Source organism: Aptenodytes patagonicus, chromosome 27 (genome assembly GCF_965638725.1).
Source record: "Aptenodytes patagonicus chromosome 27, bAptPat1.pri.cur, whole genome shotgun sequence".
Classification (NCBI taxonomy): Eukaryota; Metazoa; Chordata; class Aves; order Sphenisciformes; family Spheniscidae; genus Aptenodytes; species Aptenodytes patagonicus.
In genome coordinates, this window is record NC_134975.1 from 2,862,968 (window position 1) to 2,888,736 (window position 25,769).

General features: G+C 57.3%; 1 protein-coding gene across 3 annotated transcripts in view; it reads left to right on the forward strand.

Moving 5' to 3' along the window:
- LRP1 (LDL receptor related protein 1) overlaps positions 1–25,769 on the forward strand; it is a 92,889-nt gene that overhangs the window by 22,102 nt on the left and 45,018 nt on the right. For all 3 annotated transcript variants that reach the window (XM_076360434.1, XM_076360435.1, XM_076360436.1), the window contains 7 exons: positions 2,695–2,832; positions 5,470–5,589; positions 7,225–7,353; positions 7,611–7,874; positions 21,777–21,939; positions 23,756–23,978; positions 24,297–24,486. In XM_076360434.1, coding sequence (XP_076216549.1) covers positions 2,695–2,832; positions 5,470–5,589; positions 7,225–7,353; positions 7,611–7,874; positions 21,777–21,939; positions 23,756–23,978; positions 24,297–24,486 — 1,227 coding nt within the window. The remainder of the gene's footprint in view (positions 1–2,694; positions 2,833–5,469; positions 5,590–7,224; positions 7,354–7,610; positions 7,875–21,776; positions 21,940–23,755; positions 23,979–24,296; positions 24,487–25,769) is intronic.

A 25,769-nucleotide genomic window follows, 5' to 3' on the forward strand; every position in this document is an offset into this window, starting at 1 on the left:
AAGGCTTTGGTGCATTTGGGAAGGGTAGAGGAGAAACCCAGTCTGCTCCATCTGCTCCTCGAGTAGCAATTTGCTGTTTCATAGTGTGGAGGACAGAGGGATGGGTGTGCAAAGGTGTCTGCCTGGGATGTGCTAAGGGGTCTTGTGCAGGGTCAGGAGAACCACGGGGTCGGAGCCAACAGGTCCTGTCCATCCCTCGTCCAAACTCGCCTTGGCCCTTGCCCAGTGAAGCAAGATGAGCTCCTCCTCCCTCGCCCTCCTTGCTGCCGGTGGGGTGAGCAGGCAGTGCAAGCCCTGCCTGTCCCTGCGGCAGTACCCCCGCAGCTGCCTCCTGCAGAAGGGGCTCAGGCTGAACTGGAGAAGGCTCCATCTGAGAGGAGCCACCCCCAGGTCTCCCGTTTAACCTCGGTCTCCCATTAATTATGCCAACTGCGTGCTGCAATCAGGGGCTGGGGCGCAGGAATGGCAGTGGGGTGGTGGGAGATGAGGCTGGAGGAGAAGCGCTGGTGCAGCCCTGGGGTGGGATTGAGCTGCCGGGCTGAAGGCAAGAGCCAGGGCTACCCCCGCCTGCCTGGAGTGTTTGCAGTCCCGGCATTCCTCCCCTGGGGTTTGCAGTGCCCCTGCCACAGCCACGTGTGCTGCTGAGAGCCTTCAGCCCCCGCTGGAGCAGCACCTGCTGGGAGCCTGCGGATTAAGGTTAAAAGCACGTCTAGTGTAGCTCGGCAGTGACAGCTCGCAGGGAGTGAAACCAAGCCCTCGCTGGCGGGGAGCGTGTTGGCAGGGCGGGAACTGTGCTGGATGAGGATGTGCTGGCACAAGGAGCGCTGGGCTGGACCTTGCAAGCTGCGCGTGATGTAACGTTCCTCTCCAAGGAGAGTTTAAGCTTATTTAGGACAAACTCCACCGGTGGAGACTTTAGATGAAGGTGACTGCTGGTCTCAATAGTTGTCTAAAACGGGACCGTGCCTGGACAAAGTGCTCAGCGTGTGATGTGCTGCAGGTGCCCTTCTCGGTGCTCACCTGGCACTTCGCCTGCTGCAAAGGATGGGGTGGTCCGCAGGGAGCTCGGGGAGCTATTTCTGCCACTGCCCCTGCTGCCAGCAGGGCTGATGTGCTGCCTGCCCTGCTGATGTGAGGGCAAGGCATAAACAGCCACTGTCTCCCCATAAAATGGGATTTTAGTATTTCGCTTGCATGCTGCCGTTGACTCAGCAGAGGCATGTTGGTGGCTCCAGCAAGAGCTGGCGAAACGCTGCGTATTCAGCCCTAAAGTGAAACTTAGGTTTCGGTCCGGGGAGGAGAGGAGAGCCTGCAGAGGGGAGTCGGGCTTTGCAGAGCTCTCTGGTTGGTGGGCCGCTGACACTGAGCCCGCACTGCACCAGTGCTGTGCCAGGGCTCACTGTCAGTGCGTCACCCCCAGGCAGCTGCCTTTCCAGCCTGGGGTAAAGCAGTGTTGGAGCCAGGATGTTGGTGGAGTTTTTAACCAGGTTTCAGGATGTTAATCGATTTGTGGTGTATTTTGTTGTTTGTCTCAATGCCGTGCTTCTTTTCAGAGAAGCTTAAAAACAAAGCCTTGCTTCCTTTGTAATTTTTCTAGTTAATAATGGAGATTAAGTCTGCTTGTGTCGCGTAGTCCTGGTTCTTAACCACCCCCCGCAAGCCTGCCTGTGCAGCGGCCTCTTAACAAAGAATGTGTTGGCACCTGAGGGAGTGCTTGGGGTGGCGGGGGGCCAGGGCAGCTGTGCTCAGGGTGCTCAGCACTGCCTGACCCCATGTGCCCCCGGCCCTCTCAGCAGTGAGGAGTGCCCAGAGCCATGTGTCTAGGCAGCCCGGAGTGGACATGACCAGCAGGAGCTCGAAACAGGGGGTCTGGGGCTGCTGAGGTCCGGGGTCACCTTCCTCCTGGGACCCCAGCCCATCAACCCGGCTCATTCCTGAGGATGGGCACGCGTCCACTGACGGCAGTCTCTGGGGCTGGGCAGAGGGTCCCCATCTGCCCCAGCTGCTCCAGGTCTCCTTCCTTTTCGCACGATGCTCCTGCTCGGGCTGCGCTCTGCAGAGGGATGGAAAAGGGAAAGTTCACTCCAGACGGGTCACGCTTTTCCTTCCCGGAGAGCAGCGCCCGCAGCGGTCCCGCCTGCTTTGAAAGGGAAATCCAGTGTCTGTGTAATGAACTTCTTCCAGGGAGAGCTAGGGATGCTGGAGGGGGCAGAGCCTGGTTTGAGCCTTTTCTGGTGGCCTTTTCTGGCCTCGAGCTGCCGTGGGAGCAGAGAAGATTTGGGACTGGCCTTGCTAGGTGGGTGCTGCTTTTGCTCTGGGGCACGTGCCGGGCAGGGGAATCCAAACCAAGGAGGTTTTAACATACATCTGGGCAGAGGGAATCAAAGCGCGTTCACACGCTTGCTGCCAGCACGGTGCTTGCCTGCTGTTGGCTACTGCAAAAATGTTCCCACAAATGTCCTGAGGAACGCAAGGTTCCCTGAACACCTGCATCTGCCTTAAGAGCTTTTACCTGAAATCTCGCTGTGCAAGGCCATGTCTAGCGGGTGATGATCACTGCTGGAGAGCCATGGCAGAGCAGTGTGGCGGGGCTGAGAGTTTCCTTGAGATTTTGGGTGTTTCCTCCGGGCGATGGGGTTGCAGAGCCGTCACGCTTTCCCTTCGGTGACAGTTCTGCCTTTTGCTGTCTTGCAGGTCCTCAGAGCAAGGTGTCTCGATGCCAACCCAATGAGCACAACTGCCTGGGCACGGAGCTGTGCATTCACATGAGCAAACTGTGCAACGGGCTCCACGACTGCTTTGACGGCTCCGATGAGGGGCCACACTGTCGGGGTAGGTGTCTGGGGGGGGGCGATGGTGGTCAAAGAAGGGCTGCTGGTAGGGGGGCTGCCCCACGAGATACTGCCCTTGCCTCCTTTCCTCCCCTACCACAGTAAGAGTCATGAAGTCCCTGTTTGTCCCTGGTTTCTGTCTGTACAGTGTGAGCCCCATGTTGGTTTTGTTTAACGGCTTCGCACTGGTGCCACCGCACTCCATGCTCCCCTCTCCCGGCCAAGCACAGCCGGCGCGGGACAGCTCAGCACCGGGCTGGCCGGTAGCAGATCCAGAGATTAGCCAGAGCCGCTTGCAAGTGAAATGCCCGTCATTCCTGAGCCTGCGGGCCATTAAATAGCTGCATTGTCTCCTGGGTTTAAAAGCTTGGAGGGCTGGGGTTCTGGTTCAGATAAGAGATACCAGTATGTTTTTTCCCTGATTTCCAGGAGCTTTGTCCCCCCTCCTGGCCTGTCCCGGTTGCTAATCCTGCTGGAAAACTCTCTCTAAATCAGTGTGTGCCGGCTTGCTGGTGCGCAGATTAGTCGCTCAGAAACACACGTCCTGGGCTGACCCCTGGAGCTGGGTCTCTGCAGACTCTGGGCGAGCAGCAAGCATGCTTTTTTCCCCAGCCCTTCCTCTGCCTGGGGCGGAGGGCTCCTGCTCTGCTCAACCTGAACCAGGTGTGAGACACCCTGCCCCGAAGGGCTCCCTCCTGCCCAGCCCTGGAGCTGGGACTGAGCTCCTCTCTGCTGCCCAGCTCCCACGGGAGGAGCCTGGGGCGGCTTCTGCAGCTGTGTCCAAGCTGACAATTAATATTTTGCTAATAGTTCTCAATACTTAAGTGGGATCTGATTTTTCACAGCTGGGCAGCACATGACCAGCACGCACGAGGGCTGGGTGTAGGCAGGCCCCGTGTCAGGACAGTTGCTGCTTGCAGGTTTGGGCACGTTGGGGATGTAAACCCTTGCTAGCCCTTGTGTCGGATGCCGAGGTCCCTCCTGCCCGCCAGCCGGCAGGGGGAGAGCTGGCGGTGACGCCCCAGGGAGGCATTTCCTCGCAGCTGGTCATGAGCCCCAGCCCGCCTCCACCCTGGGCTTAGGGAGACGAGCTGTCACTCCGGTTCATGCTCCAGCTGCTGGAGCAACATGCCGCCCCATCTTGCTCCCCTTGCTGCCCTTTGTGCCTGGCCTCTGCCTGGGACCGCTCACTCCCTCGGCAGCAGGCAGGAGGTTTGTCCTGCAGAGGTGCCCCTGCAGAGATGCAGAGACATCCGGGAGCCAGGGAGCCTCTGCTGCCCTTGCAGATATCCACAGGGGTGGAAATGCCATCAGAGCCTCCGTGCTGAAACTCCCCCCATCATCCCCCTCCTGCAGACCCAGCACTCTTGGGGGTTTTTCTTTTTTTTGGATGCATGCGGTGCTTTAGCTGAGAGATAAGAATCTGAAATGAATAGCTGGGCCTGCCAAAGCCGATAAACCTTGTAAACAACTCGGCCGGGCCCTGCCTGGCTTATTAAATGGTTCCACATGCGAGGGGCAGGATTTTCACAGCGCCTGGGTGCTGCTGCCCCCGTCCAGCCCCGGCTGCGAAGGGGGACTTGGAAAGGGCCGAATAGTTTTGGTTTGGAGAGGCTCGTGGCTGGGCAGCTGCTTGTTTCCCCTCCACCGGCAGATTTGCTGGGACCCAGTTCAACGCCCTCTGAGCACCCAAGTGACCAGATCAGGCAGGGCGAGGAGAGGAGGGGAGAAAATAAAACCCAGCATGAACCAACCCCCCAACAAAGGGCTGACAGCACGTCCCTCACAGCAGGCTAAGGAGGCCTACTGCTAAATGACCTTGATGAAGTTGGAGGCTGCTGCTGTTTATCAACAGAGTGAGGCGGGTAGCCCTGGCCGCCCCCTGCCTGTTGGCAGCTCTGGGCAGGTGGGGGCTTTATTGGTGTTTATTACAACCACTAATGGAATTGAAGCCGCGGGAGGCGTTGAGCCGGGCGGCCGCATCTCTGGTCCCAGCTTCAGCCTGAGGCCACCTGACCCTGGCGCTGGGGTGGTGCTGCCTCTGCAGGGGTATGGACAGCTGTGAGCTCTGGGCTCTTCGGTGTGTCTGGCAGCTGGCTGCCTGCCCAAGCGCTCCTCCACTGCCTGCACCACAGCATCTCTGGTGCGGGGTGGTCCCCAGGCTCCTTGCAGCCCTGGTTAGAGGGAAGTTGCTGCGGAGAGGAGATGGCAGATAAGCTCGCCCTGAAGTCTCTCTGGGATCCATGTCCCCCAGGATACCCTGGAGCCAAGTCCCATGCTACTCTCCTGCATGAGGAGCGCCGGGTCTCAGGGCTGGCTGTGGCCACAACAGGCTCCCGGTGGGAAGCGACGTCGAGTCAGCAGCTTTGGGGGATGGTTGGGGCTGTTCAGACCCCCCCTCTCATGGAGCAGCCGTGTATCCGTTATGGCCTCCCCTGCCTCTGCTGAGGGTCTTGGTCCTTCCCTCCCCACTGGGGAGCAGAGGGACACGTGGAGGTCCCCAGCAAAGCCTGGTGGGGTGCCTGGGAGTCCCCTTCACCCAGCACTGGGGTCCGGGCATCCATTCTGTTCCTCACCCAAGCGTCCCTGCTTGCACATCGGTGACATCCTCTCTCCTCTGTCTTCCCTGTCTCCTCAGAACAATTAGCAAACTGCACGGCCCTGGCCTGCCAGCACCACTGCGTGCCAACGCTGAGCGGACCAGCCTGCTACTGCAACAACTCCTTCCAGCTGGCCGAGGACAGGAGGAGCTGCAAAGGTCCGTACGGGGTGGACAGAGCTGTCACCCCTGGCACAGTGCTGGTGGCTCCTCTGGGCTGTGGCTGATGCTGCCGTCTTGGTAGCAGTGCTGGGGCTTGGCTGTGCAGCCAAAGGGACTTGGGGCTTGGCAGACCCTGCCTTTCAGGAGGGAACACAGGGGGCTGACGGGATGGGACTCTGCCTCCCTGCTGCCATGGGGCTGTTACATGGATGCAGCTCCTGAAAGCCCAAGTGAGAAATATTGGGAGGGAGTACGGAAAAGGCTTTGCCTTTGTGTACGGAGTCAGGGGCCATCGCTGGGCTTGTACGTGATCCCAGTGTCCATGCCTCAGAGGATGCTGGAAAATAGGAGAGGGTCAGCGAGGAGTGATCAGATCAATGCGATGCCTGGAAACAAGTCTGGAAGTGAGAGATTGCAGCAGCTCCGTCTCTTTCATTTATCTGAGCAGAGGTGAAAGGGGCCTTTATCAGCTCCTGCACGCATCTCTGGGGGCAAGAGCTCTCCGGTGGAGATGGCTCTTTCATCTAGCAGAAGAAAGAGCAGCGTGCAAGCCAGGGGTTTGGAAGCTGAAGATTAGAGAAATTCAGACTGGAAATTTAGGTGCAGATTTTGCAGAGTGGGGAGGAGGGGCAATGGATAATTAGGCCTTGAAAAGGCTCAGCTGTGAGGCAGGGATTGTCCTTTTGCTGCCTTGCTGCTGATGCTGGAGCAGAAAGCTGGGGGCTGCCTGCAGGTGTCACGAGATGACGTTGGCCAGGTATTCTGCTGGAGGCCATTGTGACCATCCCTTTGGCTTGGGGATCGTATCCTCCCCTGCAGCTCTGGGGAAGAGTGGCTGGAAAGCTGCCCAGTGGAAAAGGACCTGGGGGTGCTGGTTGACAGCCGGCTGAACATGAGCCGGCAGTGTGCCCAGGCGGCCAAGAAGGCCAATGGCATCCTGGCCTGTATCAGAAATAGTGTGGCCAGCAGGAGTAGGGAAGTGATCGTGCCCCTGTACTCAGCACTGGTGAGGCCGCACCTCGAATACTGTGTTCAGTTTTGGGCCCTTCACTACAAGAAGGACATCGAGGTGCTGGAGCGTGTCCAGAGAAGGGCAACGAGGCTGGTGAGGGGTCTGGAGAACAAGTCTGATGAGGAGCGGCTGAGGGAACTGGGGTTGTTTAGTCTGGAGAAAAGGAGGCTGAGGGGAGACCTCATCGCTCTCTACAACTACCTGAAAGGAGGTTGTAGCGAGGTGGGTGTTGGTCTCTTCTCCCAGGTAACAAGCGATAGGATGAGAGGAAACGGCCTCAAGTTGCGCCAGGGGAGGTTTAGATTGGACACGAGGAAAAATTTCTTTACAGAAAGAGTGGTTAAACATTGGAACAGGCTGCCCAGGGAAGAGGTTGAGTCACCATCCCTGGAAGTATTTAAAAGATGTGTAGATGAGGTGTTTAGGGACATGGTTTAGTGGGCATGGTGGTGTTGGGTTGATGGTTGGACCTGATGATCTTAGAGGTCTTTTCCAACCTTAATGATTCTATGATTCTATGATTCTGCCTTGGAGAAAAGGGGGAGCCTTCATTCCCTCCTAAGGCAGCTAAGGAGAGATGTTTGCTAGTCCAAACTTTGGGGTTTTGCCTTCTTTTCCAGACTTTGATGAATGCACCATCTACGGGACCTGCAGCCAGACATGCACCAACACGGAGGGCTCCTACACGTGCAGCTGTGTTGAAGGATACCTCTTGCAGCCTGATAACAGATCCTGCAAAGCCAAGAATGGTGAGATCCTTGATAGAAGTGTGCTGCTTCTGGGCAAACCGTGGCTTCCTGCCGTGTGTGTACCTCTGCCCCTGGTTCTTCACTTCAGGGTGCTCTTCCCTGAGGACTGTCCTGTGCTACCACCTTCTTGCACATGTTGGGCTGCATGTTACGGTCTTGTGTTCACTGGAGCAGAAGGGCCAGGCTGATATGGCATTGCAGCCACGAGCTTTGGGTGCTCTGCCATGACCACCCTTCTCCCCTCCTTTCCCTGCCAGAGCCCGTGGACCGTCCTCCTGTGCTGCTCATCGCCAACTCCCAGAACATCCTGGCCACCTACCTGAGCGGAGCCCCTGTGCCCAACATCACTCCCACCAGTGCCAAGCAGACCACGGCCATGGACTTCAACTACATTGAAGACACAGTGTGCTGGGTTCACGTGGGCGACAGTGCCTCCCAGACCATCCTCAAGTGTGCCAAGATCCCCAACCTGAAGGGCTTCGTGGAAGAGCGTTCCATCAACATCTCCCTCAGCCTACATCGTGAGTGCCTGTTCACCTTTGGACCTTGCTCCCAGTCCTTGCTCCCCCAGTCCCCATCTCCTTTCGACAGTCTGAGTATCCCCAGCCAGTGGTGGGTGAAGCAGGGGTGTATTTTGTTAGGAGGCAGGTTTCTACAGGGCCAGGCACCAAGGCTTCAGCACAAACGTAGCTTTTGGCTTTCCTTTTTCTTCCCTCTTATTATTTCTAGCAAGTTTTGTGGTTTCTTTGTGTGAATATATGAGGAAAAATGATATAGTGAGGAGCGGAGATGGTACCTGCGTAGCGGGTTCGGGGACGGCAGTTCTTGTTGCTTCCTCTTTTGGTCTTCACCCCATGTTCCCCTGGCCAAACCAGGTGTTGGTCCCCACCCGAAGTAGTGACTGAGAACAAAATCCCAACCAAAAAGTGCCTCCCGTCAGGCAGCCGCGTGAGTCACCGGCGTGAGTGGCAGATGGTGGTTTCATTCCGCTTGTGTCTCCCCAGCCATAATGAGTGTGGTTACAGCTCCGTCTCCTGTTTGGGCTTGCTGGTCCCAGTTCAGGAGTCAGAATAGGAAGGAGAGTTACTTGCTGGGATTTTGGTGCTCTTTGACTCAGGCCCATGCCTGTGCCCACTCTCCTGAGAGCCTGGTGAGGGGTCCCAGCAGAAGCCGTGGGCTTCGAGGAGCCTTTCATGTGTGCTCTCGCATGCGCAGGTGCAGAGCAGTGGGGTTAGTGGGGTGCCCCCGAGAGGGGAGGTGGATGGGTGTTGTAGCCATACAGCTGGGATGTGGGAAACCGCTCCCAGTGTTGTACTGTCACTGATTTTATCCTATGAAACCACAGACCAAGTCAGTCAAGGTGGGATTTGGGGTATCTGGGGTTTGCAGTGCACCTCTGTCAGGTTTTGCAGCCCTCAGCTTCCCTGGCGTCATCCTCCTGCTGTCTTTTGCCTCCTGAAGTTAGGGGTGCTTCCAGGGGAAGACTCTCTGTGCGGTGCCTGATACAAGAGGGATCCCCTTCTTCCGCAGAGACATGGGTGTTGTTATGTGATGAGCAATAGCTAACCTAGTAAATGAGATGAACATGTATGAACTGATCTTTGCAAATGAGTAAAGGTCTCGGGTGGATCTCAGAGCCAAGGGCGTTTCTCTACCAAGGGCAATGTCACGGTGCCCCGGCTGCCAAGGGGGAACCGACCGAAGCCCTGGCTGAAGTGTGAGGCACGAGCCGGGAGGCTGATGGGGACCTGCTGGCCCCTGCTGCCCCTCGGGTTGTGTTGGGGCTGGGGCTCAGCAGGCTCTGGCTGCTGCACCCTGTCGAGGGTGTGTGCAGCATGGTTAATTTAAGCTTGCACCGTGTATTTTTAGGGCAGTGTGTATTTTTAGGGAGAGGCCTCACCCTTTGCTCTCGCAGGCGATAGCCTGAAATTAGTCAGGACAGGGCTCGGCTCTGCTCTCCGCTCCGCCCCGATGGTTTAAGGAGGTCTCTGCTTTTATGTGCTCCTTCTGGCTCCTCTCTTAAGGCTTCCTCAGGCTTGAGTTTGGTTTTCCTGTAGTTCACCGGAGGAGCAGACAGCAGCATTGTGTAAAGCTCTGGCAGCGCACTTCTTCCCATCAAGCTCAGTCTTAACGTTGTAATTTCCTGCAGCTGGGAGTTGCAGTGGAGGCCATGATTCATGGATGGCACGTGAGCCGTGAGCTGCAGGTTGGCCGAGGGGAAGGGGAACCACTGGGATTCGGGTGGGAGGTTTCGGGGTGTTCCTGAAGTCAGCCCGGGTGCCCTTCCGCAGCCAGGTCCCTGTGAGGTCCTGAGCTTTCTAGGGTGCCTTCACCTGGCTGTGGGCAGTGCGAGGCTGAGGGTGCAGCAGCAGCAGGGATCGGTGACCCGGCTCTTGAATCAAGGTAGCTGCAGGAGGAGCAACCACCTTGACCATGGTGGTGAGGTGTAAGTGCAGGATCAGGACCTGCAGCACTGACTGCTGCCCTGCTGCCCCTCCGCCATACCCAGGTGAGATTGTTGGCCTGACAGGCTTTTGGGGCAGTTTGGGTTGCTCCAGGTCCAGGAAGTTAATCTGAGACACAACCTTTTAATTATGGTCAGGAGCGGAAGGGAGCTCGTAATAAGAGCATGTTCAAGTCCAAACAAGAAAAGGTGCCTTGCTTTGCTTGGCTTCCTGATCAGTTGCAATAGCTCAGAGTGGGAAGAGGGGAATTCAGCTGACCTGGATGGGAAAGCACCTGCCTTTGCCCTGGGATGAAGGGAGTATTCTCATCTGCAGGGAAGGGGGGACCAGCAGCTCCTGCGCATGGTCTCCACTGCTGTTGGGTGGTGACTGCTTGCAGAGGAGCTGCAAAGGGGTCCCTCCTCCGGCGTGGAAGGGTGGAACAACCTCAGGTTTGGGCTGCAGAGCACAAACACTTGGGCTCTGATTTTCAGCCCCGAGATGCGGGCTTGTGGTGTGCTCACGCCATTAGCCTCCTTGCCTGCAGACTGTGCTCTGATGGGTACTGCTGCCTGGACAGATGCATGCCATCTGGAAACGCTGCATTAGCAATAACAATCCAACATACCCTGGAAGGAGCGAGAACGCAGCTCCTGTGCGTCTCCCGGCAGATCTTCTTCCTGCCCAGGGATGAAGGGCCTCCATTAACCCCCTCCATTAACTGGCTCTGAGCTGCCTTGGGGGGATGGTGGCAGAGACCTACGGTAGGGACGCATCTCGGTGGGTGCTGCGGGTGCCGTTCATGGCAGGTTGGGGCGCAGAGCGGGTGGGAGTAGGGCTGCCCCGAGCTGCTTGTTGGCTACGTGGTGCCGGTTGCTTTTTATTCCTATTTCCCAAGGGAACAGTCCTTACACAGTTTTGCCGTGTGCTCCTGGCAGGCTGTGCGGCTCTGCACTGTATTCGGCAGATGGCTGCTGGTGCGGGGCTGCGTTCGTGCCCGCGCAGCCTCTCCTGGGTTGCCGTGGGTTGGAGACGTGGGGAAACGTCCTTGCGGGGCAGGGTTTGTTCACGAGCACAAACAGGCTGGAGAAATGAGTTTCCCCCAGCCCTGGGCCCGATGCTGGGGGTTGTGATGAGGAGATAATGTCACTCCCCCGCTCCTTTCTGTCAGGCCACTGGAGAGACCTGTGAATCCAATTAGTGGTTTCCCTCTTTATTTGCTTCTTTATGGCATTATCTGCTAACAGCAGGAGTCAGGCTTCCCTGGTGCCTGCTGCTAATGGGGCTTGAGTTGGCATCTGATGGGGGAAGACTGATGCTGAAGGGCTGGAAATTAGCAGCCCCCAGCTGTCAGGGGTAGGTCTGGGCTGGTGAGATGTCACAGCCCAGCTCTGATAGCAGCCGTGCTTCCCTGCCTTTCTGTCCCTGCTCCCTTCCTGCAGAGAGATTAGTGTCACTTGTGTTGTGGGAGATGTGTTAAATGAATGCTATTAACAGGGCTTGGCAAGACCCCCTGTACTCTGAAGCTTTGCTTTTCCCCTGGTCCTTGCACTGTTAAACCCTTTTTTCTATCCACAGTCTTGAGTACCGATGCACTTTTTCATGGTGACTGTCCCTTGGTTCCCAAATATGTGCTGCCCGTGGACATTTTTCACAGGTAGTGATTTTCTCAGTTGATCTGAGCTGGCTGGTTCCCTACCCCCAGGTCTTTTTTCAGGGACACACTAAAAATGAAGTCTTCCATCTATTTCTCTTACAAAAAAACCCAAAAAACCACCTTATGTTGGAATTGAATTATTTCTCTCTGCCATCAGTTGGAGCCGACTGTGGTGGCTGGGAAGCCCTGGGCACCTCTCCAGCATGGAGGTGACAGGGAGGACACGTGGGGCTTGGTGGCAGTGCTGGTGCCGGTGGCCATGCTGCACGGCCAAGGCAGCCCCTGGCTAGTGCTGCAGAGCAGCTGAACCCGCTGCAGGCAGGTGTGGGGACGGAGTGACCCCTCACCAGCCAGGAGTCCAGCCTGTCCCCATCCCTGTGGGGAACTCAGAGGTGGCACCTTCCTGCCCACCCCCTGGAGCTCGGCTTCCCTTGGGGCTGCTCCCTGGCTGTTGAGAACCCGCCAGAGCACCCTCTGGGCTCAGCCCCGTGAAAAGGATGGGGCACAAGCACACATGCGATGGTGCGGGAGTGGTGCAGGGGAGGGCTTGTCCTTCCTGGCAATGCTGAATTGCAACAAGCGGAACTTGTCTTGTTCTTCCTCCCTTTCTGCTCTCCCTCTCTCTCCCTCTCCTCTGCTCTGTGTGAAAATCCAGTGCTGTTTCTGACTGGGGAGGATCCTGGCAGGCATTGCATGTCTGCTCGCGCTCAAGGACAGAAAGGTGCATGCCTGCACAGGGGGAGAGCCACTCTCCAGAGCGCATGGAGGCTTTGCTCCAACGGCACCCAGCATCTGCTCGGACCAGCCGAGCATTGCCACTGTGAGCGGGGCGGCACAGGGAAGGCTCCCCATGAACCCCCACAGTCCCTATCGGCCCGGACCCCTCCAGACCCAGCCTTGCCACCTGTGTGGGGCTGGGGATGGCTGGTGACCAGGGCAGGTTTTTCTCTGAAGTGACAGCACTCGCATACAAGCGTGAAGGAGAGGAACCACCCCTGCCCTGCCTGTGCCTGGCAGTGGGCTGCTGCCAGTCCTTGCGGACCCACCTTGCTCGGTGGCTAATCCCTGACCTCTGGGGACTTTCTGATCCCGTGGGTTTTCTCAACCAGATTCCAGCCTCCACATGTTTCCCGAGACAATGTCCTTGTTTGTTTGGAGTTGGGCTTCCAAAGAATTTCAAAGCAAAACACACCAAAAAAAAAAAAAAAATCTGCTTCCAGGCCCTTGTGCTGCTCAGCCCTCCCAGCCAGGCGGCCCCTGGGTCGGTGCTGCCTCCCCCCTGGCGGGCACTGCCCAAGCTCCTTGGGCGCAAGGGTGGAGGCGGAGGTACAGTGTGGGTCCTGCCCATGGCTGGGGGGGGCCAGGTGGCTCCTGCCCGGATGCCGGTCAGTCCGTGGCCTCGCTGTGTGCCAGGGAAGCAGCAGATCCTGGCTGGAGCGGTGGCGGTTGCCTTGATTATAATTTTCCTGCTGCCGTTTCTGCTAAGATGAATGTGTGCAGAAAGCTTGCTGTGTCCCATGGCCCAGTCTGAGACCTTTGCTCCCCCAGCTCTCCTTGCCACCCAGGTCGACCCCCCCACCCGTGTTCCCCTCATCCCAGGGCTGGCTGTTGGGGAGCATGTGCCCCAGCTGCAGCTTCTTGGGCAAGTCCCTGAGCTCTGCTTGAGACCCCGGGGCTGGGACAGAGAGGGGCGAGAGAAGCAGTGCTCCAGTCTGCAGTCAGATTTGTGCGACCTTAAATTGGATTTGTCCCCCTGTTCCCCACAGGTGACAAGAGAAAGTGGTAACACCTCCCTGGAGCATGCACAGTGGGCTCTGGGGGAGAGAGCAGGTTGGGCACACAGCCCTGCAAGGAGCCCTCCTTAAGAGGACACCGTTAATTGGCAGCAGCTTTGCCCCACGCCGGCCACCTCTTGGCCTCCGCGGCATTTGTGTGAGTGCTGCGATGGCGGCGCTAAAGCCTCAGCTCCAGCGCAGTGTGATCGAGTGATACTCAGCTTTCAGGAAAAGGCAGGAGTTCTTTGCTTTTACTATGGAAAAATACTAGAGAACATGTGTCAGGAGACCGAAACCTGGTTTCTCAGTGAGTCTGCTGGCGGCTCCCCTTCCCCTGGTCTTTCTCTTTCTTTTTCCCCTTTCTCAGCTGACTTGTGACTTTTTGCACGGTCAGAACTGGCAGTTCTGTGGTGCCAGGGTTTGTTTTGCTGAATGCATTTATTACACTGGAAGGTTGCTGGTGCCAGTACCGCTAATTCACAGCCCCAGAAGCCCAGGTGTCTGGAGCTTTGGTTCTCTCCCAGCGCAGGGCAATGGTTGCAGGTTTGCTGATGTCCCACAGTAATGGAGCTGGGGCTGTGCTGGCCTTGCCCTGGGGCTGCTGCTGTGGGGATTGAGGCCAGCTCCCAGGTGGAGCGGGCAGAAATGTCAGCTGCTTGGTGGGACATGCCCAGGACTGCTGGGAAAAGGCTGTGGAGGTTCCTTGATTTATTATTTTTTGTTTTAAGGTTTGTTGTTTTTCTTTTATAAAACAAGCCCCCAGGAAGGGGTTTGAAATATCAGGACATTTGATCCCGAGTGCATTATAAACCCTAAACGATAGCAATCTGGCCATTATTAAAATACCTTCCTGGGCAGCATCTATCTAAACAAGCATGTCTAGGAGGTTGTTTTCATTGACTCCATTTCAGCCCTGTTACTCGTAATGACCTGTCCTGTTGCCAATAAGCAGAAGAGCTGTAGGGTTTGGGATAAATTGATTTCAGGGAGATGTTGCTCTGCAGAGGAATCCAAGTACATTTCTTTCCCCACTTTGCATGGAAAGCTATTTTTCTTCCTTGCTGCCTCATACTAGCCAAGAAAGAGGCTCCGATGTGAACTTACTTGGCAAGAAAGCAGGATGATTGGTAATTTCATCTGCTGATTCCTTTCTTTTTTTTTTTTTAACTGTTTATGACTGTTCTTGTAGCAGCAACGCATGACAGCAAGGGATGGGTGCAGTGTCGGGCCAGTGTGCTCACACCAGCGCATCAGCTCTTTATGTTGGAGGGGACAACAGCCACAATGATTTTAATCAGTCTGTTAACTAAGTGCCGGCCCGTCTCTGTTCAGCCTGGAGGCAGATCTGCTGTGGATACACTCAGGACTGTTCTGCAGCTCCACCTGGCACCTCTGGCTTTAATTACCCCTCGGTGTTTCCCCACATGTGGGACAGGGATAAAGTCCCCGATGGGACCAAGCTCCCCTGGAGCAGGGTGAGCTGGGCTGGGGTGGTTTCTGTTCCTCTCCAAGGTTTGCTGAGTGGTCCGAGGGTGGCAGCGTCCCCATGCCGGGAGGGGACGGCTCTGCGGTGCTCAGGCTTGGCCAGATCTGCTGCCCGAGCTGCAGTTTCCCTTCCTCGTGGCCACCCCAATTCCCCGGGCTGTGGTGGTGGAGCAGGGAAGGGTCTTCTCTGCCTCCCCTTTCCTGGGACGGAAGAGCCCTGTGCAGTCACCCCCCACGGCAAGAGCCGCTCCCCCTGTGCTGCTCCCCTCCATCTCCTTCTGGCCAGCCCCAAGGTGTCAAGCGTGGGGCAAGCTGCATTCCCATGTTGCTGGAGACAAAAGGGTGAAATTAATGTCCTGAGTAATTGGGATCCTCTTGTGCGCAGGGACGGGTTTGATTTAAAATGGACAGGAGTGTGTTTATCCCTGCACACATCTGTCCATCTGTCCCACACCGCCGCCTGCCGTGCTTGTGCCAGGTTCACTGTGCTGTGCCCGAGCCCTGCCGGGATTGTCTCTGCCCAGACTGGCCCCATTTTCACTTTCTTGTCCCCTTGCCCCCCAAAATCATCCCGATGACAGTTCCCCGGGTTCCTGTCGAGCCTGTGTCTCTCTCCTCTCATCCAGAAGGAAGCCGAGCACCCTGTCCCTCTGTTGGCCTCTGCTGAATATTTTTGCCTGTGGAATGGCCTCATTAAGGCAGAATAATTAGCGATCCCTTGGCTGCCCTCCATGCAGCTGAAATGGAGCTTGCTCTATCTCTGTTTCTGCTCTTCCCACCTCTGGTGCCACAGCCGGGCTCATGCAGGGATGCTGCAGGGCTGAGCCCGGCCATGGGGAGTGGGGCAGGTTTGGGACCGGGGAAGAGGTGCGAGCTGTCTGGCAGCTGGGTGACAAAATGCTGCCCGGGTGTCCCCACCCCAGGAAGCTGGAGGCTGTGTCAGCCTGGGGCTGTGCTCAGTGCTGGAGAGGTGCCGGTGGCCCCTGAACGTTTCCCTTAGGATGCAGCTGCGATGCTGTGCTGGCCGGGGTGGGGGTCTCTGAGGCATGGAGACTGCGTGAGCGGGGAGTCTGGACAGCCTGGGGCTCCCTGGGGAAGGGTGATGCTCTGGCATCTTCTATTAACTGGCAGTTGCTCCGCCTGTCCCTGGGGATGGACAGGCTGGGGCTTTCCTCCCGCAGCGCCCCAGCAACCGGGGGCGCTGCGCGGCCCTGGGGGGGGGGGGGGGGCAGTTCTACCTCCTGGGGAGTGTTTGGCTTGTGCGGACGTAGGTGTGCGTGTGTGCAGAGGCCACAAGGATCCTTCCGAGTGCCGAGTCAGATGTCCTGGATGTGGGCCACCCAGCGGTTCCTCCTCTGAGCTAAACAGCTTAACAGAGGGGATTTAAAATTTATTTACTTTTTAGCCTGGTTTTCTAAGGAAACAAGACTGACGTGATGGTAGTGGCTGTGTGTGCTGGTGTCTGTCCTGTCTGCAGTCATCTCCTCCCCATCTCAGAGCTGGCAGCGAGGCTTGAGGTGGCGGCTCCTCGCACAAGGAGGTGTCTGTTCCTGGGAGCCAGTGGGGGGGGCTGTGCCAGACTCTCGAGGGGTGCAGGGTGTCCATCCATCCCGTGGCTGGCGCCCTTTGGGGCTGGAGTTTGTCTTCGTGCCTGTCCTGTTAACATACTTCTAATTAAGGAAAACTGTCCCCAGGAGCAGTGTTTATCCATGGAGCATGTTGCCGTTACAGAGACAGTCTTGTTCTCTGGGGGAGAGGATGTCTTTAGAGGGAAGAGACAGAAATTCCTCCAGATTATGGTATTATGTAAATGTATCAAACGGATCATTCCCTATAAAAAGGAAAGTAGGAAACCAATGTATTTGAGAAGCCCTGGGGACTGCATTCCTGACGAGCCTCCGTTCCTCTTCTGGAGGCGTTTTTGAACCGAAACATTCGGCAACTTTTCCAAGCTTTTTTCCACAGGAGCCGCGTGTTGTTGGCTCTCCCGGTGCCACAGGACGTGCAGTGCAGCTGCCTGCCTGTGCTTCTTGCTGGGTGGCGAGTTGGACATGGCCCCCCCTTGTCCCTTGGGCTCTGGCTTGCGTGGGTTTTGCTGGGAGCAGGAGGACACAGTGCCAACTGCCCCAGGAGGCTGCTCTCCGGGTGGCTTCTCTGCTTCTGATGCGGTGCGGACAAGCAGTTTTGGTGCGGTGTCTGCTTGGGCCATGGGCTGCAGAGTTATCTGTGTTTCTCTGTGGCCGGTCACTGCAGCCCAAATGCCTTAGGCACTTGTTTACTCCTGGGGCTTGTGTTAGGTCTGATCCACCGTAGCTGAAGCAAAAAATGTGGGCTGTTCTTAGTGGATGCACTTGGACATAAATATTCTTTATTTAAAAACAACATGCAAATGTCAGCAGCAGAGCTCAGTCCAGTTCTTTTATCTATCCCATGTGCTGGGGCAAAGGTGAAAATGCACCTCAGCAGAATGGGGAGCAAGGACCTTTGGTGACAGACCTCTGTGCCTAGTGTTGGAAAATGGTGATGTTTTCAGCTGCTTCAAAGGGGAGTCTTGGAAGGAGGGTTCCCAGCAGAGCTTGGACCTCTCCTGACCAGTGCCCCTGTCCTGCCCTGCTCCAGACACCCCATGGGGAGTGGTCCCTTTAGGAGTAATCGAGAAGTGGGATTTCTTCCAGACCGCTGCAGCGCAGAGCACTTATTTCCAAGCTCTTTGCACCTTCACCACTATAGGTGGTTTCTCTTCTTCCACACTTAACTGTGCAAGAGTCAGGGTGAGCTGCTGACTTGCACGCATCTTAACTGCAGCTGTTTCAGAACTGTGTCGAAATCCATGTTTTAGTCTCAGAGAAGATTGCGTGTTTCCTTCCTCCTTGTGTCAGGCCACAATTGATGTATTTGCAGACTGCACAACAACTGATTAATGCAGAGGAAAGTTATGTGCTGGGTCAGCAATGCTCGTTCCCCAAAAAAGCCACAGCCTTGTGGTGCTTGACTGGTTGTGGGGTAAATCAGATGCTCCATGGCTCAGGTTAAGGAAGGGAGAACCTCTGGCAGGAGCTCCTGTGGACAGCTGTTGAGTTGATGACCCACTTGTGTCAAGGAGCTCCTTTGAGCAGGATAAGATGATCCCAGCCCCATTGAGCACAGGATGAAGTTGGAATTGGGGAGGGGGAAGGTTATTGCTGAGAGTGCCTGGGAAGACTTGTAAGAGTTGACGGGGCCAAGAACTTCTTGGGTGGAGGCTAGATGCTTCTGCTGCCTCTTGGGGCAGTTGCTCTCTCCAAGTGTGCCCTGATAGTGCCACGACAGGTCTCAGCCTGGTGTTGGAGGAGTCTGGGCTGGAAGGGACACGTGGGAGCCTTCTCCTCCAGCCAGCTGGCCCCAGCGGTGGCTCCTCAGGGCCTGTTGGCCCCAGAGGCTGCTTCAGCTTCTGCCACTGGTGGCCATGAGAAGGAAAAGGGAAAATCCAAGCACAGCATGGCATAGATTGTTTTGTGGCAGGGACTTCAGCGAAAGCTTGGTCAGGGTCACTCGGTTCATGTTGAGCGTGAAACCAGGAAACATCTGTGCGGGGTGGGTTTCGGAGTTTGCTGAAGTTGCCAGCCCGCCCTTGTTGAGCAACGTGCCACTTGCGCGCTGATGAACTTTTTGGTGCTCCCTCTCCCCTCCCTTCACCTGCCCTCTCCCCACAAGGAAGGCAATGGTCAAAGCCCACTTCAACCAGCAGCGTTCCTGGCCAGCGCCTCTGAGCAGGGCCGGCTGGCATGGACTGCAGCTCACCAGCCTGACGAGGTTGGTTAGCTTCTTCCAGGAAGAGTCTTTAAAGTTGACATTCCCTATTCTCTGCCCCCACAAACTCGTTTTCAAACCCCAGCAAATAAATAAATCTTGGGAAATGAGTTTTGCATGTTGCAATTGCTTGCCACGCCCAGCAATGGTTGAGCAAGGAGGAAGACGTGACGCTGGGATGGGAATTGGTGGGGAGGATGCACTCGCCAGCCAGCCCCCCTCTGCTGCTGAAAGCTACGGGCAGGAGGACAGGGGTGGTCACTGCTCCCCGGCTTCTTCCTTCCATGGAAATTGTTCACAGGACCCTCCTGTGCCCGGGGACAGGCTGGTCCCCACTGGTACCCCTGAGCTGGGCCTTTGCATAAGTCTTGCCAGTCATGGGTAGCAGTGGCACACCTTCCCTGGGCACCCGCTCTCCTGCTGGGAGTGTGTGCAGCGTCTGGGGGGGAGAGGCCGCATCCCTCACTCCTCCCCTCTCCCAAAGCCAAGTGATGAGTGGGGGTAGAGCTCTCTGCAGGCTAACATGAGGGGTTAAAAATAGACATTTGCTAAATTAGCTTCCACTGAAAGTTCAAGAGGAAATCCAGGTTTAGCTGGGGCTAAAAGAGCGAGCTGAAAATAATAATAATAATAATAATAACAATAATAAAAACTGATTCCTGCGAAGGAGGGGGGAGGATGGTGAGCAGGGAGAGAAGGAGCAAGCTGAAAAACAAAAGCCTTTGAGGAGGATAATGTTTTCCAGCTGCAAAAATACAGCCTGAGAGAAGAGCAAGTGCTTGCGTCACCCCCGGCTCCCCGGCCCAGCGCTGCCCCGCTTGGAGCTGGGGCCCGTCCGGGTGACCCCTGGGAGGACCGGGACCCTTTCCTCTGACAGGGAGAGGTGACCGTCGCAGAAATGGCATGAGGGAAGCTGCAGGCCCCAGGAAGCGAGCAGCTGGAAACCTATAGCTTGTTTTGGCCATTTTCCCTTCTGATTCCTGTTTAGCCTTCGAGTGCCGTGTTCATGAACTTCCTCCCCGTTGGATGGGCTGGATGCGGCTCCGGCTCAGCGGGATGTGGCCGGTGAGGTGGCAGCGGCCTCATGACGCTGGGGGCTTTAGGGAAGAGCGATGGGAAAGGAGGATTGAGGTGCGGGCGAGCACTGGTGATGGGGTGGTGATGGCCGGGCCCCCTCCGGGAGGAAGGCAGAGAGGAAAAGCCAAAGCCTGCGGACAGGGGGGTCCACGCCCCTGCATGGGGGGTGAGGGCCTCCACACCATCCTGCCGGGTACTCCCAGTCTGCCCCTGCTTGGATCGCTCCCCCAGTCCTATGACTCTGACTCAGCCACACAGGCGCCAGCCAAGACCTGCTTTTTTGGGGAATTCTTGCACATCCCTTTGCTGAAGTGTTTCTTACCCAAGCAGGGCTGTGCACATGTGTGTGGCTCTGCCGCCCCCTCCACTTGTCAGAGGGGTGAATCAGGGCTGGGGGGTGCAGGGGGGAGGGAGAGAGGGTGCTGGTCCAGGCAGTGTGACTCAGGCAGCCCCATCACGGAGGCAGAGCATGGCCCTTGGCTGACCCACGCTGCCCCCCTGCCACCCCCTGTGCACCTTTTTAGGTGGTTTTCACTCAGCATGAAAACCTCTATTGCCGGCCAGCATATGGGTGCCCAGGAGCCAGGTCAGAGGGTGCGGGGGCCCTGGGTGGACCAGGAGCCCCGGACTTTGCCCCGGCCTCACTGCTGGCTCTGGCACGTTGGGCAGCATGGGAGGAGCTCTGTGCGGGCCTTTGGCTTGGCTGGTTTGATGCTAATTCTTTGGCTCTGGCTGTTTCCACTTGTTTTTACGAGATGCATCATGCTGGGTGGTGGCTGCGGGTGCCGCAGCCTCACCCTTCCAGAGGGGAGGGTGGTTGGTCACCAGCTGGCCATCGCCACCAGCAGGATGTCCACATCCCTGGGGCCATGGTCTTGACACGAAATGCTCAGTGGAGGCATGCAAGCGAGTGAGCTGTTCTGGATAACTCGGGGACTTGAGGTTCGGGTTTGTGCTCAGACAGGGCACCCCCAAACCACTGGGTGCTCATTAGTTGGGCCTCATCAAAACCCAGGCAGTGCTTCGTGGTGCTACAGCAGAGAAGGGCTTGATACCATCAGGCCGAATCCTGCAAGCAGGGGGAGTGCGGGGCATTGCAAAATGTCCTGGCTTGATTCATGTTTTCCCTCCCTCTGCGCTCCCAAGCTTCTGCGCTGATTAATAATTCAGTGGTGTCTGGCCCTGCTCCTCTGGGGCTGTCTGGGTCCCGATGTCCTCGGGGTGGTCGGGCTGCGGGGCTACTGCTGCTCCTGTCCCATCCCTTCTTTGCCTTGCCTGTGCCGGTTGTGAAGCCGAGCCGTGGTGCCAGCACTGCGATGCTGCTGTGGGGGTGGTGTGGGGTCTTGGGGGCACTAACTGAAAGGATAGGCCTCCAAAGCACTTGGCGTCTCCCAGAGCCTCCAGGAGCTGCAGCCCCTCACCCTGGTCTTTGGCCCGGGGCTGGCAGGCGGGTGAGGGGGGCACAGAACAGCGCCGAGCACTGACCTGGTTGCAAGGAAGGAATTCGGGTGCATTGGGTTTATCCGATTTAACAGGCTTTCACTGGTTTAATTAAATACTTAAACGCTGCGTGCCAGATGCTGTCTCTCAGCTGCTTCAGGGCTCAGGGCGTCCCTGCAGCTTGGGATTAGCACTGCCCACTCTGCCTCGCCTGAGCAGGACTCTGCTTGCAGCCCCCGGCTGCTGCAGTCCCTCCCTGTGCTGCCGTGAGCACGGGCTTGGCAGATGTTTGCTGTCCCAATGCTGCAGTTTGAGCCTCTTCCCCTTTTGAGCTACTTGGCTCTCCAGGAACCAGCTTTGCCTCCTCCCTCCTCCAGTGCCCACCTTGCAGAGCCTTCCCCCTGCTTGGGCCAGTGTTCCCACGGGATGCTTTCCTGGCTGTGTATGATGGTTCCAACAGCGCTGCTCCTTGCAGCTGGGCTGCCTGGGGGGTGGCAGGTCCTGTCTCCCTTGGGAGGAGAGGATGGGTTGCTGTGTCCATCCAGGCGGGGTGACCAGAGCCAAGTCCCTGGTGCAGTGCAGATCACAGCTCCTTTGTGGCTCACATGGCCTTGCACCTCAGCTACATTTGTGCTTGAGATGCTTGGGGGGCTGGGAAGTGGTCAGAGACCCCGTGCATAGGCACGCATGGGGCTCCTGGCTCCCTCCCTTCCTCCCTGCCGAACTTCTCCTCACCCCTGCTCTCCTATGGCCTAGATGTGGAGCAGATGGCTATTGACTGGCTCACAGGCAACTTCTACTTCGTGGATGACATCGATGACAGGATCTTTGTCTGCAACAAGAATGGAGTCACCTGTGTCACGCTGCTGGACCTGGAGCTGTACAACCCCAAGGGGATAGCGCTGGACCCAGCTATGGGGTAAGAGTCCTGCTTGGGAGTGGGAGAGCTCAGCATTGCTGCTTGGACCTGCACCGTCGATTTGGGGAGGTGGAGCAAGCCAGGAGGGTCCAGCTGCTGCAGTCAAGTGGGGTGGCAGGGATGCTGCTGGAGAAGCTACTCACCTGCCTGCGAGGGCCGCTCTGGGCTTTAGCAATGAGTGAATCACAGCGTTTTCTCTCCCTCAGCTGAGACTGGGGCCATGTGCTGTAGGGTAGTTGTGGCAGCAGCATTTTAAGCAGCCCACTGGTACTAGTCAGTTTTGGAGGAGATGAAGGTTTGGTCTTTAGGGGTGTGTCAGAGCAGCCTGAGCCTCTGCTCAGCTGGTGTGGGCGCAGAGCCAGACTGGTGCAGCACTGGGGAACATCAGCATCTGAACCTGGGTCTTCTAATTAACTGTTCTTGGTGAGAGTTGGCAAGCGTGTGGTCCTTCCCTCTGGGGCTGGTGGGGTCTCCTGTACCTGTGTGCGCGTGTCCAGAAGCCCCTTTCTGGAGGGGCGCTTCCCGCTCCACCTGCCCTGGGCAGCGGCTTTGCCAGCGCTCGGTCCTGCAGGATGGACCTGGCCAGGCTCAGGACAAGCTGCTGCTTCCAGCTTGTGGCTGCGTGGTTACAGCTTTGCACTGGCTTTCAGGAACTGAAACAGTCAGATACTTGCACGGATTGAGCAGCTCCCCTTGTGCCTATTTATATGGGGTGCTGCGGTCAGATGGCAACTCTCAGGCAGCTGCCTTTTGCAAAATCCTTTGCATGGGGAGGCTGGGATGCTGAATCATCGGAGCAGCTCGGAGTGTGCGTGGCAGCTGCTGGACCCCGGGAGCAAGCAGCTGGCATGGTCGAGGCCACGGTGGGCAGAGCAGAGTGGTGTGCGAGATCCCACCGGGTGCTTTCTGTGAATGTGGTCCAGCTGCAGGGCATGCGTGCAGGGGAAATCCCACTGCCTGGCATGGAAGTCTGTTGGCATGCGAGTGCAGTCTGCCTAACCTGATGGTGCACTCCGTCCAAGGGTGCTCACCTGTGTGTGCTGCAGGGTCCCAGTGAAACCAGTAAAGAGGACATCTCCCTGCTCACCTGCTGCTTTCCAGATGGGTGCTTTTATCCTTGCCTGAATGAAGAGAGACGATGTTATTGAGCAGAAAATCCGAAGTATTTTTTATAAATAAATATTGCATAGCAGCCTGGAGAGAGGCTCTGTCCTCAAACAGGGAAGGTGCAGACAAGCCCCACGGGTGACTGAGTTAAAGTCTCTTGGGCTCTGCATCAGAGAGCCAGTATGGCCCGGGTGCTCAGGGCGGTAGTGCTGAGCCCCAGCTCTGGGCTGTGCCTTGTCTGGGAAGCGCTGTGCCAGGAGCTGCTGCTGCAGGCAGGACGGCTCTCAGGTGCACAGCACACAGGCAGATGCATCAGGTTGTGTTTTAATGTGTCAGCTGGTGGAGGGCCCTGGACCTCTTCCCGGTGACACCAGCAACTCTGGGTTCAAGCTTTTGTCTGCCTGTCTCAGCATCTCTGCCCAGGTTGCTGCGGCTCCTCTGAGCTCCCCCTGCTGCTGCGCCTAGCAGCAGGTGCAAGCAGGTGCTGCCAGCCCTTGGCACAGCTGGGCCACACAGGCAGTGAGAAGCTCCCCTGGGCTGGCCCCGGCTGGGAGCTGCTGTCATGGACCCCAGCCACCCCTGTGCCCACAGGGGCAAGCCCCTGTCTGCAGGCATGAGCGTGCACCGTTTGTGTGTCTGCGTCTTCCCTCTCTCTGGGTCAAATGTGACATCCAGGCTCTGAGCTCCCACGTTTGCCCTTCTCACGCAGCAAAGTGTTCTTCACCGACTACGGGCAGATTCCCAAGGTGGAGCGCTGCGACATGGATGGACAGAACCGCACCAAGCTGGTGGACAGCAAGATCGTCTTCCCCCATGGCATCACCTTGGACTTGGTGAACCGGCTGGTGTACTGGGCTGACGCCTACCTGGACTACATTGAGGTGGTGGACTATGAAGGCAAGAATAGACATACCATCATCCAGGGTATCCTGGTGAGTGGGGCCAGAGGGAGGTCACGACTCGGGGGGGCCTTATGGCAGAGTGTGCTAGAGGCATGTCTGAGCTTAGCCTGCTGGAGGCACTGGTCCACAGGCTTGGCTTTGCTGGTCCAGCAAAGAAAAGGCGCGAGCTGCTGAACACCAACCGGTCCTGCAGCACCTGCCTGCCAAGCCCAATCTCATGCCCTAAATGAGGCAGGGGCGAGAGCTGTAGGGTGGGATCAGGGGCAGGGATCGGGGGCTTCGCACACCTCGGAGCCTCCTCATGTCTCCTCCTAAATTCCTTGTGGACGCCTGCATGGTGCCTTCCAGATTGAACACCTCTACGGGCTAACCGTCTTTGAGAACTATCTCTACGCCACCAACTCTGACAATGCCAACGCCCAGCAGAAAACCAGTGTCATCCGTGTCAACCGCTTCAACAGCACCGAGTACCAGGTGGTGACACGGGTGGACAAGGGAGGAGCGCTGCACATCTACCACCAACGGCGCCAGCCCACAGGTGGGACCCTGGCCTGGGAAAAGCAGCTTCTTGGACCCCAAAGGCTGGGTGGTGATGGAGACGGGCTGCACCTTCTGAATTCACCCTCCTAATGGGGCCAGATACCCAGGACAGGTTCACTTGCCCAGGAGCCTCTGTCGGTAGCACCCTGTGGCCCTGAGGAGCTGTGCTCAGCCCAGGCCTGGCCCTGCCGAAACACCTCCAGCTACCCCCCCCCGCCCCGAAATGTGCCGGCCCAGGGACAGGGATGGAGAGGCCAACTGCCCAGCTGTGGTCCACAGGGACTCCTGGAGCTGCCATCCTGCTGCCAGCGCTCCTTGGCCAGGGGCTTGCGTGGGATTCCTGCTCCCCAGGCAGCTGTGGGCCGGCCTCTCGCTGGGCTGCCGCACATCCTAGGGTGCCCCCAGCCCCCGCTATCGCTCCGTCTCCTCCTGCAAGAGACGTGGCAACCGTCCCTGCGGGCCAGGCAGCTGCACCATGTGGTTGATCGATTGTGTCTCGCTGGAGAGCACAGGGACATTGGAGCAGATGCGGCATCTTGAAATATTAATGGCTCCCTTTTGTGGTTCCACACGCTCTCGGTCCCCACTGCTGGCATGTTCGCCTGTCGACCAGGGCTGTGTGCTCCTGGGCACCAAGGGATTTCAAGGGAGTTGAAAGGCTTCAGAGCTGCAGGCACCATCCCCTCCCCGCATCCATCCCTGTCTGCCTGCTCCAGCCCCAGCACCTTCCTGCAGTTAATCAATTTACTCGTTTAAAATCCTCTTAGCATCTGCAGCCTGCTTGGTATTTTCCAGAATATAAAAATAATCAGGAGATTTCCAAGCAGTGAAGGAGTGTGATTAAAGGAGCTCTCTGGGCTGGTGCTGGCTCTCCCTGTGCCAGGGGTCATCCTGCCAGTGCTGTCCGCAGAGCGGCCAGGCAGCCCCACTCTCGCCGTGACCCGTGAGGGATGGAATGGCAGGATGGAGGCAGCATGGCCCAGTGGCTGTGGTGGTGTGCTGGGGCACACCATGCTGGTTTCTGCTCTGCAGTGATCCTGCATCTTGGGCAGGTCCTTTCCCACCTCTGCATTGTCTGTCCTGTGTGGTGCTCAGCCCTTGGCTGATTGACTGGGAGCTCCAGGGGGAAGGAGCCCCCCTAAAGCCTGGAGAGCTGCAGTCAGGCCGGCAGCACCCATGAGACTGTCTCCGCATCCCTGCAGTTGCAGACTAGTGTCCCCTGCCTGCCTGTGCTTTCTGGCCGGCGTGGAGCTGCAGCCGGGCAGGACATCTCTCTGCTGC